Here is a 17,690-nt window from a genome sequence, read left to right on the forward strand (position 1 = left end):
GTCTGGTTGCAGCAAGCAGGGGCTACTCTTCGTTGCGGTGTGCAGGCTTCTCATTGCGGTGGCTTCTCTTGTTGCGGAGCATGGGCTCTAGGCACGCAGCCTTCAGTAGTTGTGGCACGTGGGCTTAGTTGCTCCGTGGCATGTGGGATCTTCCCAGACCAGGGCTCGAACCTGTGTCCCCTGCCTTGGCAGGCGGATTCTTAACCACTGTGCTACCAGGAAAGCCCAAAGCATGGAGTCTTAACCACTGGACTGCCAGGGAACTCTCTCAATAATTACTCTTGATGTAAATGGATTAAATTCTCTAATCAAAAGCTAGTTGGATAAAAAAACAAGAGCCAACTGTATACTGCCTACAAGAGACTCACTTCAGCTTTAAGAACACATATAGGCTCAAAATGAAGGGATGGAGGGACTTCCCTGTTAGTCCAGTGGTAAAGAATCCTCCTTCAAATGCAGGAGATGCGGGTTCAATCCCTGGCTGGGGAACTAAGATCCCACATGCTGTGGGGCAACTAACCCTGGGCGCCACACTACTGAGCTCATGTGCCTCAACGAAGGAGCCCGCATGCTGCAAACTACAGAGTCCACCGCTCTGGAGCCCGTGCCACAACTAGAGAGAGAAAACCCACACACCACAACTAGAGAGAAGCCCGTGTGCCATACCACCTATACGGTATATCCATACTGTATGTGCTACAACATGGATGGACCTTGAAAATGTTATGCAAAGGGAAGCAAGCCAGACACAAAAGAGCTTATTGTATGATTCCATTTATATGAAATGTCTAGAATTGGCAAATCCATAGACACAGGAAGTAGATAAGTGGTTGACAAGAGGGAATGGGGGGCTTCCCTGGTGGCGCAGTGGTAAAGAATCCGCCTGCCAATGCAGGGGACGCGGGTTTGAGCCCTGGTCCGGGAAGATCCCACGTGCCTCGGAACAACTAAGCCTGTGCGCCACCTGTGCTCTAGAGCCCACGAGCTACAACTACTGAAGCCTGTGCGCCTAGGGCCCGTGCTCTGCAACAAGAGAAGCCACTGCAATGAGAAGCCCGCGCACCACAACGAAGAGTAGCCCCTGCTCACTGCAACTAGAGAAAGCCCATGCGCAGCAACAAAGACCCAACACAGCCAAAAATAAATAAAATAAAATAAAATATTTTTTAAAAAGCTTTAAGAAAAAAAAAGAGGGAATGGGTAGGGACTGTTAGTGAGTATGGGTTTTTTGCGGGGGTGGGTGATGAAAATGTTCTGAAGTTAGATAGGGCTTATGGTTGCACAACTATCTCTCTGTTCAAATAAATGATGTGGTTTCTGTCTCCTGGCTGGACCCTGACAGGTACATAGGGAGCCTGGAATCAGCTGTGCAAGGGTCCAGATGAGAGACAGGGAGACAGGGACAGGGGGTGATTATAGTGAAGATGAAGAAGAGGGACTGGCCAGACCCCCATGACTGAGCGTCAGTGGAAAGGGGACCACTGAGGCGATGTGCACAGCCAAAGACATTGGTGGTAAATAAAGACGGAAGTGTTAGGAGCTGGTTGAAAAGTACCTATTCCACAACACTGTCTCCCGCAACAGTCTAACATTTCTAGACTCCCCTGATAAAAACAGTCTAACATTCTAGACTCCCCTGGATTCCTATTTAAAGAAACTCAACCAGTTTTCAGAAACTATTCCCCCAGACAGTCCCTGGATAGGGTGTTTGTGGGAGGGGGTCCTACAAAGACTGACCTCTCAGCTGAAAGAGACCCCATACCTCCCCAGGTTGGAACAGAGGTATTTGTACTGACTCAGGATGTGCAAGTATAATAAATTGGGGTGATTTCCCTCATTAAAATAGACTGCCCAGTTTATAGAATGAGAAAAAAGTTGCCTGTGGTGATTTAGTTACGTGTTCTAATATCTAGATTTAAATCTTGGCTTAACTTGCAGCAATTTTGAACAAGTTACTAAATATCTCTGTGCTTCTACTTCCTCCCCTGTAAAGTGCGGACGTTAATAGTTCCTACCGCATAGGATTGTTGCTAGAGGATTAAACGAGATAGTATATGTAAAGCACTTAGAATGGCACCTGAATAAGGAATTATTCAGGCCCAGACTTTTCCACATTGTGGTTTTTGCCACTAAGCCCAGAAGCCCTCTATAGGAAGCATGGGAAGTAACAGGCTCTCCCGCTTAATGCGCTTCCCAGTCCTCCTGTCTCCCCCCAACCCCCTTTTTTAAAAGAACAGTTTTAGGTTTACTGAAAAATTGAGAAGAACGTGGAATTTCTATACCCCCTTTCTTCCCCCCAGGCCTCCTTCAGTGTCTCCACTGTTATCATCTTGCATTAGTGTAGTACATTTGTTGTGACTGATGACAATATTGATATTTATAATTAGCTAAAGTCCGTAAGGGAATTCCCTGGTGGCCCAGTGTTAGGACTCTGCACTTTCACTGCCGGGGCCCAAGTTCCATCCCTGGTGGGGGAACTAAGATCTCGAAAGCCGCGTGGTGCGGCCAAATTTAAAAATAAATAAATAAAAAATAAAGTCCATAATTTACATTAGGGTTCACTCTTTGTGTTGTATATTCTATAGGTTTTGACCAATGTGTGACTTGTGTCCACCATTACAGTCCAGCACACAAGTTTCACTGCCCTAAAATCCTCTGTGCTCCACTTACTCATCCCTCCCTACCCCCACCTCAACCCCTGAAACCACCAATTTTTTCAGTCTTCATAGTTTTTCCTTTTCCAGAACATCAGAGGGTTGGAATTATACAGTATGTAGCCTTTTCAGATTGGCTTCTCTCACTTGGCAATTTGCCTTTAAGGTATACTTTCATGACCTGATAACTCATTTCTTTTTATCGCTGAAAATATTCCATTGTATGGATGTACCACTGTTTATCCACGCAGCTATTGAAGAACAATATCTGGTTGCCTCCATATCTTGGCAATTATGAATAAAGCTGCTATAAACATTCACGTGCAGAGTTTTGTGAGGACATAGATTTTCAACTCATTTGGATAAATACCAAGGAGCTCAATTGCTGGACCATGTGGTAAGAGTATGTTTAGTTTTTTGTTTGTTTGTTTGGCCAAGCCGTGCAGCCTTTGGGATCTTATTTTTCCGACCAGGGATCAAATCCCCACCCCCTGCAGTGGAAGTGCGGGGTCTTAACAACTGGACCTCCAGGGAAGTCCCGAGTATGTTTAGTTTTATAAGAAACTACCAAACTATATTCCAAGTGGCTGTACCATTTTATATTTCCACCGGCAAATGAATGAGACTTCCTGTTGCTTCAAAACCTTGCTAGAATTTGGTGTGGACAGTGTTTTGAATTTTAGCCATTCTAATAGGTGTGTAGTGGTAGCTCATTGTTTTAATTTGCAATTCCCTAATGACATATGATGCAGAGCATCTTTTTATATGCTTATTTGCCATCTGTATATCTTCTTTGGTGAGGTGTCTGTTCAGATATTTTGCCCATTTTTAACTGGGTCGTTTTTCTTCTTATTGTTCACTTGTGGGAGTTCTTTGTATATTTTCGATACTAGTCCTTTACCATATGTGTCTTTTGCAAATATTTTCTCCAAGTCTGTGGCTTGTCTTTTCATTTTCTTAACAGTGTCCGTCACAGAGCAGACTTTTTAATTTTAATGAAGTCCAGCTTATCAATTTTTTCTTTCATGGATAGTGCTTTTTGGTGTTGTTTCTAAAAACTCATCAAAAAGCCAAGGTCATTAGTTTTTCTCCTATGTTATCTTTTAGGATTTTTATAGCTTAGCATTTACATTAGGTCTCTGATGCTTATTGAGTTAATTTTGTAAAATATCTGTGTCTAGATTTTTTTGTTTGCATGTCCATGTCCAGTTGTTCCAGTGCCATTCATTGAAAAGACTATTCTTTCTCCACTGAATTGTCTTTCTTTTTCAAAGATCAGTTGATTACATTTGTGTGGTCTGTTTCTGGGCTCTCTATTCTGTTTCACTGCTCTATTTGTCTATTCTTTCACCAACACCACACTGTCTTGATTACTCTATCTTTATATAAAGTCTTGAGGTTGGATAGGGACAGTCTTCCAACTTTGTTGTTGTTCTTCAGTATTGTGTTGGCTATTATTGGTCTTTTGCTTCCCCATATAAAATGTAGGATCAGTTTGTTGATATCCACAAAATAACTTGCTAGAATTTTGATTAGGATTACATTGAATAGACCAAATTGGGAAGAACTGACATCTTGACAATATTGATTCTTGCTATCCCTGTACATGGAATTCTTGCTAACCCATTTATTTAGAATTCTTGCTATCCCATTTATTTAGAATTTCTTTCATCAGAGTTTCATAGGTTTACCCCACATAGACCTTGTACATATTTTGTTGCATTTATACCTAAGTATTTCTTTTTATTTTATTTTAATTTTATTTTGGTAAATAGTGTTGTGTTTTAGTTTCAAATTCCAATTGTTCATTGCTGGTAAACAACTGACTTTGTATATTAACCTTGTATTCTGCCACCTTGCTATAATTCCTTATTAGTTTCAGAGGTTTTTTGTTTTTTGTCGATTCTTTGGGATTTTCTACCTAGATAATCATAAAAATCATGATAAAAAAGGAAATAAAATGTATACAGACTTGGAAAAAAGTAAAACTGATTTTTTTTTTTTTTTGGTCTTATTGCATTAGCTAGGACTTCCAGCACAGCATTGAATAGGAGTTGTAAGAGGGGATGTCTTTTCCTTGTTCCTGATCTTAGGAGGAAAGCATCTAGTTGCTCACCATTGAGTTTAATGTTAGCTATAGAGTTTTTTTGGTACATGCTCTTTATCAAATTGAGGAAATTCTCTCTATTCCTAGTTTACTGACAGTTTTTATCATGAATGTGTGTTGGATTTTGTCAAATGTTTTTCTGCATGTTGATATGATCATATGATTTTTCTTTAGCCTGTTGATACAACGCATTATATTAATTGATTTTTGAATGTTAAACCAGTCTTGCATACTTGGAATAAATTCCACTTAGTCATGGTGTATAACTCTTTTCATATATTGTTGAATTCAATTTACTAGTTTTTTGAGGATTTTGCCTTTTTGTTCATGAGAGATGTTGATTTGCAGTTTTCTTTCTTTTCTTATCTGGTTTTGGTATGAGGATAATGCTGGTTGCCTAGAATGATTTAGGAAGTATTCCCTCTGCTTCTATTTTCTGGAAGATGTTGTACAGAACTGGTATCATTTCTTCCCTAAATGTTTTGTACCAGTTAACCCATCTGGGCCTAGTGCTTTCTTTTTTGGAAGGTTATTAGTTTTGAATTCAACTTATTTAATAGAGATAGGCTTATCCAGATTATCTATTTTTCTTTGTGTGAGTTTTGGTAGATTGTGTCTTTCAAGGAGCATTGGTAACTTTTGATTGTTTCTTAGAGTTTCCATCTCTCTGCTTACATTATCCATCTTTTCTTGCATGCTGTCCACTTTTTCGATTAGAGCTCTTAATAATCAGTTGTTTTAAATTCCCAGTCTGATAATCCCAACATTTTTGCTATGTCTGAGTCTGGTTCTGATTCTCGCCCTGTCCAAGCTGTGTTTTTTGTCTTCTAGTATGCCTTGTAGTTGTATGCTAAAAGCCAGACATGATATACTATGTAAAAGGAACTGAGTTAAATAGGCCTGTAGTGTAAGGCCTTATGTTTATCTGGCTTGCAATTAGGCTGTGTTTATTATTTGCTGTATCTGCAGGTGTGAGAGACTAAAATTTCCTCTGGTGTCCAAGTTTTTGTCTCCTCTGTTGTCTTTGTGTTTCCCTAGAGACTGCTTAAATAAGGTCTGTGATGTGCAGTTCTTTCAGTTGTAATCCCCTGTTGTTAGGCAGGGGCCCTGTGGATGTGGTGGTACGGTGCTAGGGGAAAGGAAGAATTCTATAGTTCTATGATTAGGTGTCAAACTTTTAGTGACTTCTGCCCCTGGGCTTTGACCTTCACAAGTGTACCCCAGTTGTTGGATTCCACCCCCCTTAGTGGAGGCAGAAAGACTAATTAGGGCTGGACTTGGACATTTCCCTTCCTCTGCATGAAAGGTTACAGTGGACTGGAGTTGGGTATTCTCCCTCCCTGGGTCAGTTAGGCTCTGGTAAAACCCCAGTCAATTAGACCCTGGTTAAATGATTTCTCTTGAGAATAGGCCATGTTAAGGGAATAAAAGGCTTTGGGTGTAATTTCAAAATAGCTACTATTCCATTACCCCTGCTGGAAGTACAAAGGGTTTTTCTTTTCTCCACTCTTTACTGTGGGGAGCTGGTAGGGCTCCTAGAGGTAGAACTCACAGAAATGTTGGACTCCTCCCAAGGACTGGACCCCTGAAATTTTTAACTCTCAAGCTTGCCTACAAGCTTGAATTGCCTCCAGCAATTCGTCAACTGCAGTTTAAGTTTTCCTACCCTGATGCTGGCTCCATGGGTGGGGTTTCCTTTCTTGAGTTTTGTTTTCGGTGAATCGTGGTTCTCTGTATCCACCTGTCTCCCCAGTTTTGCAGACAGCAGTTTGCCCTGAGGCCTTCAATTCTCTGATGGATCTAAGAAGAGTAACTGATTTTCAATTTATTCAGCTTTTTTTACTTGCTGTGAGGATGGGAATGTTGACTTCCAAGCCCCTTACCTGCTCTTCTCCTTTTTAGGAATCAGTCTGTGAAGGGAGCAGAAGGATGTGCAGGCACAAGGGGACAACCGGTCTCCTTACTAAGCTGGACCACATGCCCAGACCAAAGGCCTTCCTGGTTGGGGCATCAAAACAACGCAGACAGCCCCTTCTCCAGGAAGCCTACAGAACCAACTTGGGCTGGCCAGAACCGCTCCTCTGAACCCTGTGCTGACCTCTATCACTGCACTTATGTAAGGAATTAGGAGTGTCTCTCTCATTGGTCATCAGGTAAAAGCCAGAAGTCTAATGCCATAATTGGGTCCAAGGGAAAAACCCAAGCCTGAGCAGAAATATTTCTAAATTAGTTCCTTTATTTACTTATTTATGGCAGTGCCTCGAGGCATGCGGGATCTTAGTTCCCCGACCAGGAATAGAACCCATGCCCCCTGCAATGGAAGCATGGAAGCTCAGAGTCTTAACCACTAGATCGCCAGGGAAGTTCCTTTCCAGCTTTATTTATTTATTTATATCTATTTATTTTTGCCCATATTGAGGTATGCCAAGGCCATATCAGAGGTCTGATGACCAGAGAAGATAAGACCAGCAGAGCAAGCCAACAGGAGGAGGTCTAGACAACCTCCCTGCAGGGACCACACAGAGGGTGTGGTACTTATCTGCTTCCATCTTATATTTTAGGGATGGGTGGAGTCCAAGACAAGGTGGACACTTGGAAAATGTAATGAAATTGTCTATCTCTGGGGTAGTCTGTTTACTCCTCGAGATCAGGGCATATCAGATTCCTCAGAGCACAGGACTGGCTCAGAGCAGCCTCAGTAAGTACTTAACCTGAACTGATCCTTAGGAAGCCCAGGGCACAATATTGGGCAGTACGACAAACAAGTGGTCGTCCCACAAGCTCTCACATCAATTTATTCTGGCCCTCCTCTCCATGGAGAGTCAGAGAATGGGCTTCCCTGACTTAGGCAAGTGCTCCATCAAGGGGATTCAGAGACTTCAGCTGAGAAGATCCATCTCTCTTGGAACCAGACAATGAACAGTTGAAGCAGGACAAGTGCAGCACCCAGCCTGAAGCTGAGAGCCTGGGTGCATCCAAGCTGCCCTACTGGGAGGCCCCAAGGGAACAGCGCCAGGAAATGCATATCACAGATGCCCTCAGAAACAGAGAGACCCAAGGCCAAGGAGCGGTATGCAACAGCAAGCAGGCTTTAATCAGGGGTGAAAACCAGGGTGACCCTAGCTTCTTCGGTTACACTGACTTCTCTTTTATCCTCAGGACATAGACAGGAAGGAGGCCTGTTTTCTAACGACAACCTTTTTAGGAATCAGTCTGGAAAGGGAGCAGAAATCAGTCTCCATCCCCAAACTGTTTTACTTGCTGGTTCGGATCTCTCTCACTCTGGTTGGCTTGCGGTCTGTTTTCAAGCATTTTCCTTCCTTGAGAACAGGAGTCTTCTCGCATTCATCTGTGTTTTGAGGCACTGGGTATAAGGGAAGAAACCTGGGAATTAAGCTGCCTTTACACTAGCTGTTCCCTCTGCCTAGAGCGCTCTTCCCCAGATATCCGCGTGGCTACTCCCTCATCTCCTTTACCCTTCAAATCGTTCCTCAAATATTACCTTCTCAACAAGGCTGTATTACAATCTGCTCCCTCTGCCAATCTTCCAGTTTTCCCAATCTCCCTTACTTTGCTCTATATTTTTTCATAGCTCTTAATAACTTCTGTCTTTGCTTTTCCAGCAGTATGAATATGATACGCCTAGTTATATCATAACATTTTATATATATATATATATTAAAAATATATTGACTGTGTCTTCGTATTAGTAGAATGTAAGCTCCATAAGAGCAGGAATTTTTGTTTGTTTTGTTGACTGATAAAGTGCATAGAAATGGCACACAAAAGGCACTCAACAAATGAGTGTCTGAATGAAAAGGGAAACCTAGGTTTGGATCTCGCCCTGTCGCTTTCCAGCCAGCTGTGCGCCTTTGACAATTTGCTCCTCCCTCGGGCCCAGTTTCTTCATCTATGAGATTGGAGTCCAAGCACCCACCTCACTGGATTATGCATGTGAAGTGCCTGGCAGGGTGCTGGGCACGAATAGATAGTTAATAAACGGGCCGGTCAATTGACCTAATTACTGCCCCTCTCAAACTCTTCACCTTCCCATCTGTTATAAGTACCCTTTACTCGGAGCCATCGCTAAGGCAATTAAGACCTTTAGGTCTGGGGCTGTGATGGGAGATGAGGGCATAAGGCCATGAAAAACCCAAAGATCTCTTTCCGGTGCCAGTTGAGCTGACTCAAGGGCAGCTGACCTCAGGCTCTCAGCAAGCCCTGCACCCCAATTACATGGCAGCAGAAGATCTGGAACCAATCTACTGGTCCTGTGAGAAATCTGAGCCCTCCTCTGACCTGCTAAACCACGTTTGACACAGTTGATTTTCTAAGCCCTCTGATCACCAGGGATCAAGCCTGCAGCAGGAAAAGAGACTCAGAGCTCACCAGGACCTCACGGGTGTGTGGAGAGGATCAGGCCGCTACGTGCACAGGGGACGCCTCCTACGCTTGGCACCTGTGGGATGAAGAGAGGATGCTCAGGAGCAGAGGTGAGGGTCCATGTCCTGCCTCCACCTCAACAGCTGTGGATTCTTTCATTTCCTAAGGTTGCCAAGCTTCAGTGTGCTTAGCTGTAACGTGAAGATATTAATAGATTTTCATCCTCACTGGATTGCTATGGTGAGATACGCCTCTGAAGTGCTTTAGCACTTGCCTGGCACCTAGCTATAGTAATAGTCATTAGGTCATTTTCAAAGGCCTTTAAACACCAGATGAGTTCTATGGGACCCCCTTGCCCGTGGTGGCTTTGGCCAGTAAGAACCATACAAACTGTGGCTGTGAGGTAGGAAGAGGTGAAATATAACCATGCCTTCAGGGCTGTTCAACTCAATCGGCCAGAGAAGAGACAGCTTTCTCCAAAGTCCAAAAAAAAAATTTTTTATGTCAATCTATTTATTTATTTTTATTGGGGTAAAGTTGATTTATAATATTATATAAGTTTCAGGGGTACAACATAGTGATTCACAATTTTTAAAGATTATACTCCATTTATAGTTATGATAAAATATTGGCTATATTCCCTGTACTGTACAATATACCCTTGTAGCTTATTTATTTTATATGTAGTAGTTTGAACCCTACCCCTATCCTGCCCCTCCTCCCTGCCCTCTCCCCACTGGTAACCACTAGTTTGTTCTCTGTATCTGTGAGTCTGTTTCTTTTTCTGTTATATTCACTAGTTTGTTTTATCTTTTAGATTCCACATGTAAGTGATATCACACAGTATTTGTCTTTCTCTGTCTGACTTATTTCACTTAGCATAATGCCCTCCAGGTCCATGCATGGTGTTGCAAATGGCAAAATTTCATTCTTTTTCTTAATGCCTGAGTAGTATTCCATTTTCTGTGCGTGTGCGTGCATGTGTGTGTGTGTGTACACACACCACATCTTCTTTATTCATGCATCTGTTGATGGACACTTAGGTTGCTTCCATATCGTGGCTATTGCAAATAATGCTGCTATGAACACTGGAGTGTATATATCTTTTCAAAGTAGTGTTTTCATTTTCTTTGGCTATATACCCAGGAGTGGAATTGCTGGATCATATGGTAGTTCTAATTTTAGTTTTGTGAGGACACTCCATACTGTTTTCCAGAGTGGCTGCACCAATTTGCATTCCCATCAACAATGTACAAGGGTTCCCTTTTCTCCACATCCTCACCAATATTTGTTATAAAGTCTGAAATTTTAATTTCTAATCCTTTCTGTCTGCCAAACAAAACCAATTCTGCAAATTATAATCTTTAGTTGGTGGCCAGAACTCAGTGGTATATGAATGTGTTGTATGTGTATATGTATGTGTATATCATAAATCAAGAAACACAATTTACTCGTGTTGTAGAGTGAATAAACACAATTTATTCACTCTACAAATGTTTACTAGACACCCACTCTATGCGGTGCCTTCTGCTAGGCACCCCTGCAATGAGATACAGGCTCTGCTCTCAAGGAGCTCACGGGTTGTGGAGGAGATGAGCACACAGACAATCCCAATAGGACTGGCACAGTATTTCACCAGAAACACTCCAAGGGTACCATACAAGCTCAGTAGAAGGGCAATTATCCTAGAAAGGGAGTTCAGAAAAAGCTTCTTAGAAGAAAGGACTTCTGGGCTGTTTTGAAAGATGAGTAGAACACGTGGAGAGGAAGGTACAGAGGCAAAGGTCATGCTCAGCTGGGTCACTTGGCTGGAGAGGTCACTGGAAGGGCCAGACCTTGCAGAACCTTGAATACTAACGAGCATAATGTGCCAGGACTGGGCATACAGGCAGTCCCGTGTGCTACTGACACTGCAGTTTCGTAGACCCATGCATGACTCAATGCCAGTAACTAAGAAGGAGCAGCAGCTAGCTGCTCTCTATATTATCATATAGCTTCTTTAAGAAGATCTCCTGTTCTCTGTAAACTGGACATGAAACTCGTTTTCTTGGAATGGGAGGAAGAATGATCTTTGACTTGCCTCATTGTTGGAAAAAGCTTTGAAGTCCATTTTAATTCTAATATCCCAGAAAGTGTTTCCCAAACTTTGTTCCACTGAACCATAGTTTTTCCAAAGTGTTTAGTGAATTAAATAGTCTAAGGTCAAATAATTTTGAAAAAAGGTGTATAATTGAAAATCTCTCCCTCTTGGAAATTTATGATGTTCATTATAGGTGCTGAGAAGTCATGAAGTCATGAAGAAATCAGTTTACCTAGCTTTTTCAAATATATATGACTCAATAACCCCTTTTTTCACATAACACCCTTAAATAACACCCCCCTGACTTCCTTGGGAAAGGCTGTCCTTGGGAATATAGAAGATCTGGTTTCCTAATTATTACAATGAGAGTCAATCAATAACTCTAATCTGTTTTAAGGAAATGACACCCCCCTCAAATTTTTAAAGCTCTACATAACAGAGAAGTTAACAATGCTGTTAGTAATAGCAAAAACCTGCAAACAAATCAAATATCTTAAATAGGGATCAAGAAAATATGTAATGGTGTAATCATGTCAGAATATTATGTAGCCACTAATGATATTTATGAAGAACTTTTTAAGGGAATTCCCTCGTGGTCCAGTGGTTAGAACTCGGTGCTTTCACTGCTGAGGGCCTGGGTTCCATCCCTAGTGTGGCCAAAAAAAAACCTATAAAATTCATCAAATATATATGTTTTTAATATATCAATTATATCTCAATAAAGTTATTTTTTTAAAAAACCTATAAACTTGTTTGTAAAATAGCTGAAACACTATATATATATAGCATGTTCTCAACTACATATAAATATGCATAGAAAAAATGTTTTGGTTTAAATGTCTTCTGTGTCTAGTAATATTGTGGACTGGAGCCCCTGAAACCCTTCTGCTATACAATATCTAAAAAGAATTAAATTTTTACTGCCTCACTTTCATGTGGCTTAACAAATAAATTAAACCTGCAAGAAAGTAATGAAAGGCCAACGAAATTAGGAACTTGGACAGAGTGAGAGAACAGTGAGCTCTTAAGAGGCTGAAAACCTTTGAGTAGTCTAGAATACTCTAGAATGGTGGTTCTCAGCAGGGATGGCATTACCCCTGAAGGAGCGATTAGGAAATAAGTGGGGATATTTTTGGTTATCATAACTGGAGGCCACTGGTGGTACTTAAAGATGCTAGACATTCTGAAAGGCATAGGGCAGTTCCTCACAACAAAAAATCATCCTATACCCGCTCATGACTTTCAGATGAATCCCTGGCCATTGATGTAGGTGAAATACATGCTTATAATCATTTGAGCCTAGAGCTCAAATGATTTTAATATAGACAGAACTTTTCAGGAATTCAACCACTGTGGAAATCGAGGGAAAATTAAACTTCATTTTATTTGGAAATTTGTCAAGAAATGTTTATCATTTTGGAAAACAATATTGCCAATGGCAATGCCACCATGATATTCAAGTCACCAATAGGCATACATATATCACTTTACAACTAAAGTGAATCTACACATGGTGAGTGAGCACTTGATTACTTCTTTGTGTCTTCTAGTACGGTGGAATCTGAGCATTTATATGTATATTAAAATACTTAAAACTTTACACCCAAACTACTCTTCTATTCTTCTTTATATCACATTTATGGCCTTGGGTTGATTTTGGTTGAAATAGTGCAGAATCATGTGCAATTGTCTACGAATTTCATTCCAATGAAGTAAAGGAGACATTACAAAATATTTTTTCTAAAAGGGGGCATTCAGTCTGATGGAATTAAAAATTACTGTAGCATAAAACTTGTTTTTCTCATTTAACAATAAGGTATAGAAATTTTTGCATATGTAGCATGCAAGTTCCATAGTTTAAATATTTACTATTAATGGACATATAGGATATTTCTAATTTGGTGCTGTTAGAAACAATGAATGTAATGAAATCGTCCCACGTTGTTGTGCACACGTGCAAGTATTTCTTAGGAATGGATATTGAGAAGTGAAGCTGCTAAATCAAGAGTAGAAATATTTTGGGCTTCCCTGGTAGTGCACTGGTTGAGAGTCCGCCTGCTGATGCAGGGGACTCCGGGAAGATCCCACATGCCGCAGAGCGGCTGGGCCCGTGAGCCATGGCCGCTGAGCCTACGCGTCCGGAGCATGTGCTCCGCAACGGGAGAGGCCACAACAGTGAGAGGCCCGCGTACCGCAAAAAAACAAAAACAAAAACAAACAAAAAAAAAGACTAGAAATATTTTAACTTTTAAAAGGTACTTGGGGAATGCCCTGGCAGTCCAGGGGTTAGAACTTGGTGCTTTCACTGATGAGGGCCTGGGTTCAATTCCTGGTCAGGGAACTAAGATCCCACAAGCAGCACGGTGCAGCCAAAAAAAAAAAAAAAAAAAAGGTACTGCCAAATTTCTTTCTAAAAAGGGATACCATTGGGACACTGGGACTGACATATATACACTAATATGTATAAAATAGATAACTAATAAGAAGCTGCTGTATAAATAAATAAATTAATTAAATTTAAAAAAAGAATAATTAATTAACAGTAAATAAAAAGGCATACCAAGTTATGCTCCCACTAATAGTGTATAAAAAATAATCTTTTCCCCACATTCTTCCCAACACTTGAGTTTTTCGGTCTTTTCTTAAATTTTATATTGGAGTATAGTTGACTTACAATCCAGAATATATTTTTTAAAAATCCTTATACAACTTAATAGAAAAGCAAACAAACAATCCAATTAAAAAATGGGGGGCTTCCCTGGTGGCGCCATGGTTGAGAGTCCGCCTGCCAATGCAGGGGACACGGGTTCATGCCCCGGTCCAGGAAGATCCCACATGCCACGGAGCGGCTGGGCCCATGAGCCATGGCCGCTGAGCCTGCGTGTCCGGAGCCTGTGCTCCGCAACAGGAGAGGCCACAACAGTGAGAGGCCTGTGTACCGCAAAAAAAAAAAAAAAAAAAAAGGGGAGAGGCTCCGAATAGACATTTTTCCAAAGAAGACATACAAATGGCCAACAGGCACAGGAAAAGGTGCCCAACATCACCAGTCATCAGGGAAATGCAAGTCAGAACCACAATAAAATATCACCTCACACCTGTAAGAATGGCCACTACCAAAAAGACAAGAAATAACAAGTGTTGTCAAGGACGTAGAGAAAAGGGAACCCTTATGTACTGCTGGAGGGAATGCAAAGTAGTGCAGCCACTACGGAAAACAGCATGGAGGTTCCTCAAAAAATCAAAGCTAGAACTACCATATAACCCAGCAGATCCACTTCCTGGCCTTCATCCTGTCAAATACAAATTGGCACTTGCCATCTACCTCTACAAGGATTAAATAATGTGCTGCTGCATCTGCTGACTTTCAACACCCCCTGAAAGGAGTTCAGGGTGGAGAGCAGACATGAGGTTCTCTGTGCTCTGGGAAAACTGGCAGAACAGGTCTTCAGATAGTTAGGTATTTTCAGGAGCTGATTTTATGAGCCCAATTCTTATATCTCCTCATATCTAGTAAAGCACTAAAATCCTTCAGGGTGATGTCTGCTCCTCGTGACTAGCAGTAACCTTCTGCAAAAAAAATATGTACTTGATTGCATGTACTCCCCCTTCACCAAAATCACATATATACTGACCTCTCCCACTACCTCTTTGGAGCAGTTTCTCAGAGCTATCTGAAATGCTGTCTCCCAGGCTATAGTCCTCATTTTGCCCCAAATAAAATTTAACTCACAACTCTCATGTTGTACATTTTTTCTTAAGTCAACAATCCAAAAGAAACAAAATCACTATCTTGAAAATATATCTGGGGCTTCCCTGGTGGCGCAGTGGTTGAGAATCCACCTGCCAATGCAGGTGACACGGGTTCGAGCCCTGATCTGGGAAGATCCCACATGCCACGGAGCAACTAAGCCCATACGCCACAACTACTGAGCCTGTGCTCTAGAGCCCACGAGCCACAACTACTGAGCCTGCGTGCCACAACTATTAAGCTCATGTGCCTAGAGCCCGTGCTCCACAACAAGAGAAGCCACCACAATGAGAAGCCCGCGCACCACAATAAAGAGTAGCCCCCGCTCGCCGCAATTAGAGAAAGCCCGTGCGCAGCAACGAAGACCCAACACAGACAAAAATAAATAAATAAAATAAATAAATTTATTAAAAATAAAAATAAAAGAAAATATATCTGCACCCCAGTGTTCAAGGCAGCGCCATCTGCAATAGCCAAGACAAGGAAACAACAAGAGTTCATCACGAGATGAATGGATTTTTTTTAAATGTGGCACATATACAATCAAACATTAGTTGTAAAAAGAAGGAAATCCTGCCATTTGAGACAACATGGTTGGATCTCGAGGGCATCACACTAAGTGAAGTCAGACAGAGAAAGACAAATACCAATACTGTATGATCTCATAGGTGAAATTTTTTTAAAAAATCAAAAACAAAAAAATGAAACTGAAGCCATAGATACAGAGAATAGATTGATGGTCGCCAGAGGCAGTGGGTGAAATGGGTGAAGGTGGTCAAAAGCTACAAATTTCCAATTATAAAATAAATAAGTCACGGGTGTGTAATGTACAGCATGGTGAGTATAGTTAATAATACTGTATTACATACTTGAAAGTTGCTAAGAGAGACCTTTTTTTTTTTTTTTTTAACCAGTCATCTTTTCTTGGGTGTTAATTCTGCATCAGGATATGAAAGGATTCAGGGGTGCCAGGCAAAAGTCATAGTCAGGAATGCAGAGTGTGCCCTCTTCAGAGGTACTCACTTGGCTGCTCATGTTTAAGTTCCTTGTAAGAACTGCAGTAGCTGAAAAGCACATAAGCTGCCAGCAACACAGAAAGCCCTACAATGCTCCCTTTCTTCATGTTGAAATACTTGTAATACCAGTAATAACCTCTTTGAAACGCTCCAGCAGTTCCTTTAAGGATGAAATCCCGCATTAGTATCCAGCTTGCCAGCTCCCTTAGTTTGACATTCAGGAGCTTCTTCTTCAGTGGTACAACTGATTCCATCTTGGAGTCCTGGCTGTCTGCCCCAATATCAACTTTTCCATGTTGAACAAAGTCTGAGGCATCACTAAAGGCCTTCCGACTTTCTTCATCTTCATAGGGTTTCTCACCACTATGAATTCTCTGATGCAGAAGAAGAGATGAATGTTTTCCAGGTATAAACGTTTTTCTATCACTGATTATTTTATAACTTGAATCCAAACCTGTACTCCAGTTTCTTGTTTCTTCCCTCACAACCATCCAGGGTTCTTTTCCTTGCTCCAATAACACAATTATGTCTGGCTTAGAAATGGAATGGCCCAGTGAGACCAAGTTACTATAGTTCTCCATCATCACACTGCAGTACAACTTCTTCTGAACAAGGTCGAGAATTCCCACTCATGCTGAAAGAACGCTATGGCCACATACTTGAATGTTATTGGTCCATGGGCCATGATTTTAGACCTGCAAGAGCTGATCAGTCCTCAGGGTTCCTTTACCAGAAAAACACAGAGTCCAGAAAACCCAGACCATCCCTTGCCAGCTTGGGGCTACCTCTGCACAGTCATTTCGCAGCAACCTATGCTAGTTTCTCGCTTGGATGGATGCCACTTACAGGCAGTTCCCAACAAGGAACATAGAAAAAGGCCCGAGGTGGAAGTCACCTCGTCAATTGTCTCAATCATTTTCTTTTTTTAGTATTTATTTATTTATTTGGCTGTGCCAGGTCTTAGTTTTGACATGCAGGATCTTTAGTTGTGGCATATGGGATCTTTTTAGTTGTGGCATGTGGGATCTTTAGTTGTGGCATGCGGGATCTAGTTCCCTGACCAGGGATCGAACCCAGGCCCCCTGCCTTGGGAGCGCAGAGTCTTAGCTGCTGGACCACCAGAGAAGTCCCTGTCTCAATCTTTTTAATGTTTGTAAATCTTTAGAAATAAAAATTCTCATTTCAAGTTGCATTTAGCTAACACTAGTCAGGTTGAACAAACATCTTTTCAAATGATTCTTGGTCATGCTATTGCCTCAATTAATTGAGAATTCACATCTTTTGTCCATTTTTTATTTTGGGTTGATTTGCAGAAGTACATATATTCTGACTACAAACTATTTGTCTGTTTAATATATATGTTGGAAATCAGTTTCTCCTAGTCTCTTGCCTATCTTTTAACTTTGGTCATACAGAAGTTTCAAATTTTGTTATAGTCAAATTTATCACTGGTTTCCTTTATTTCTTCATTGTTTTTGGTCTTCTTATAGAAGGCTTCCCCTACCTCTAGATATCATTTTCAATGGCTGCATAATATTTCATTGTATGGATATACCAAACTTGTGAAATTCTCTCTCACTACTGAAAATTTAAGTTGTCCCATCCATTCACTAATATAAATAATGCTATGAAAAACAACAAAGTGTTCAAGTTGATATTTTTAAATATATATCTTAGTTCCTAGCAAAATGAGCATAATAAA

The 17,690-nt window shown here is 41.2% G+C and overlaps 1 protein-coding gene across 1 annotated transcript; it reads right to left on the bottom strand.

Annotated features, from left to right (window-relative positions):
- Positions 1–15,981: 15,981 nt before the first annotated feature.
- Positions 15,982–16,895, bottom strand: LOC307193926 (zinc finger protein 30-like; the record flags this gene model as incomplete). Its single annotated transcript, XM_079936536.1, has 1 exon — positions 15,982–16,895. The coding sequence occupies exon 1, from the start codon at positions 16,570–16,572 to the stop codon at positions 15,982–15,984; it is 591 nt and encodes a 196-aa protein (XP_079792662.1). The 5' UTR covers positions 16,573–16,895.
- Between the last annotated feature and the right edge of the window lie 795 nt (positions 16,896–17,690).

Source organism: Stenella coeruleoalba (genome assembly GCF_951394435.1).
Source record: "Stenella coeruleoalba genome assembly, chromosome: 11".
Lineage (NCBI taxonomy): Eukaryota > Metazoa > Chordata > Mammalia > Artiodactyla > Delphinidae > Stenella > Stenella coeruleoalba.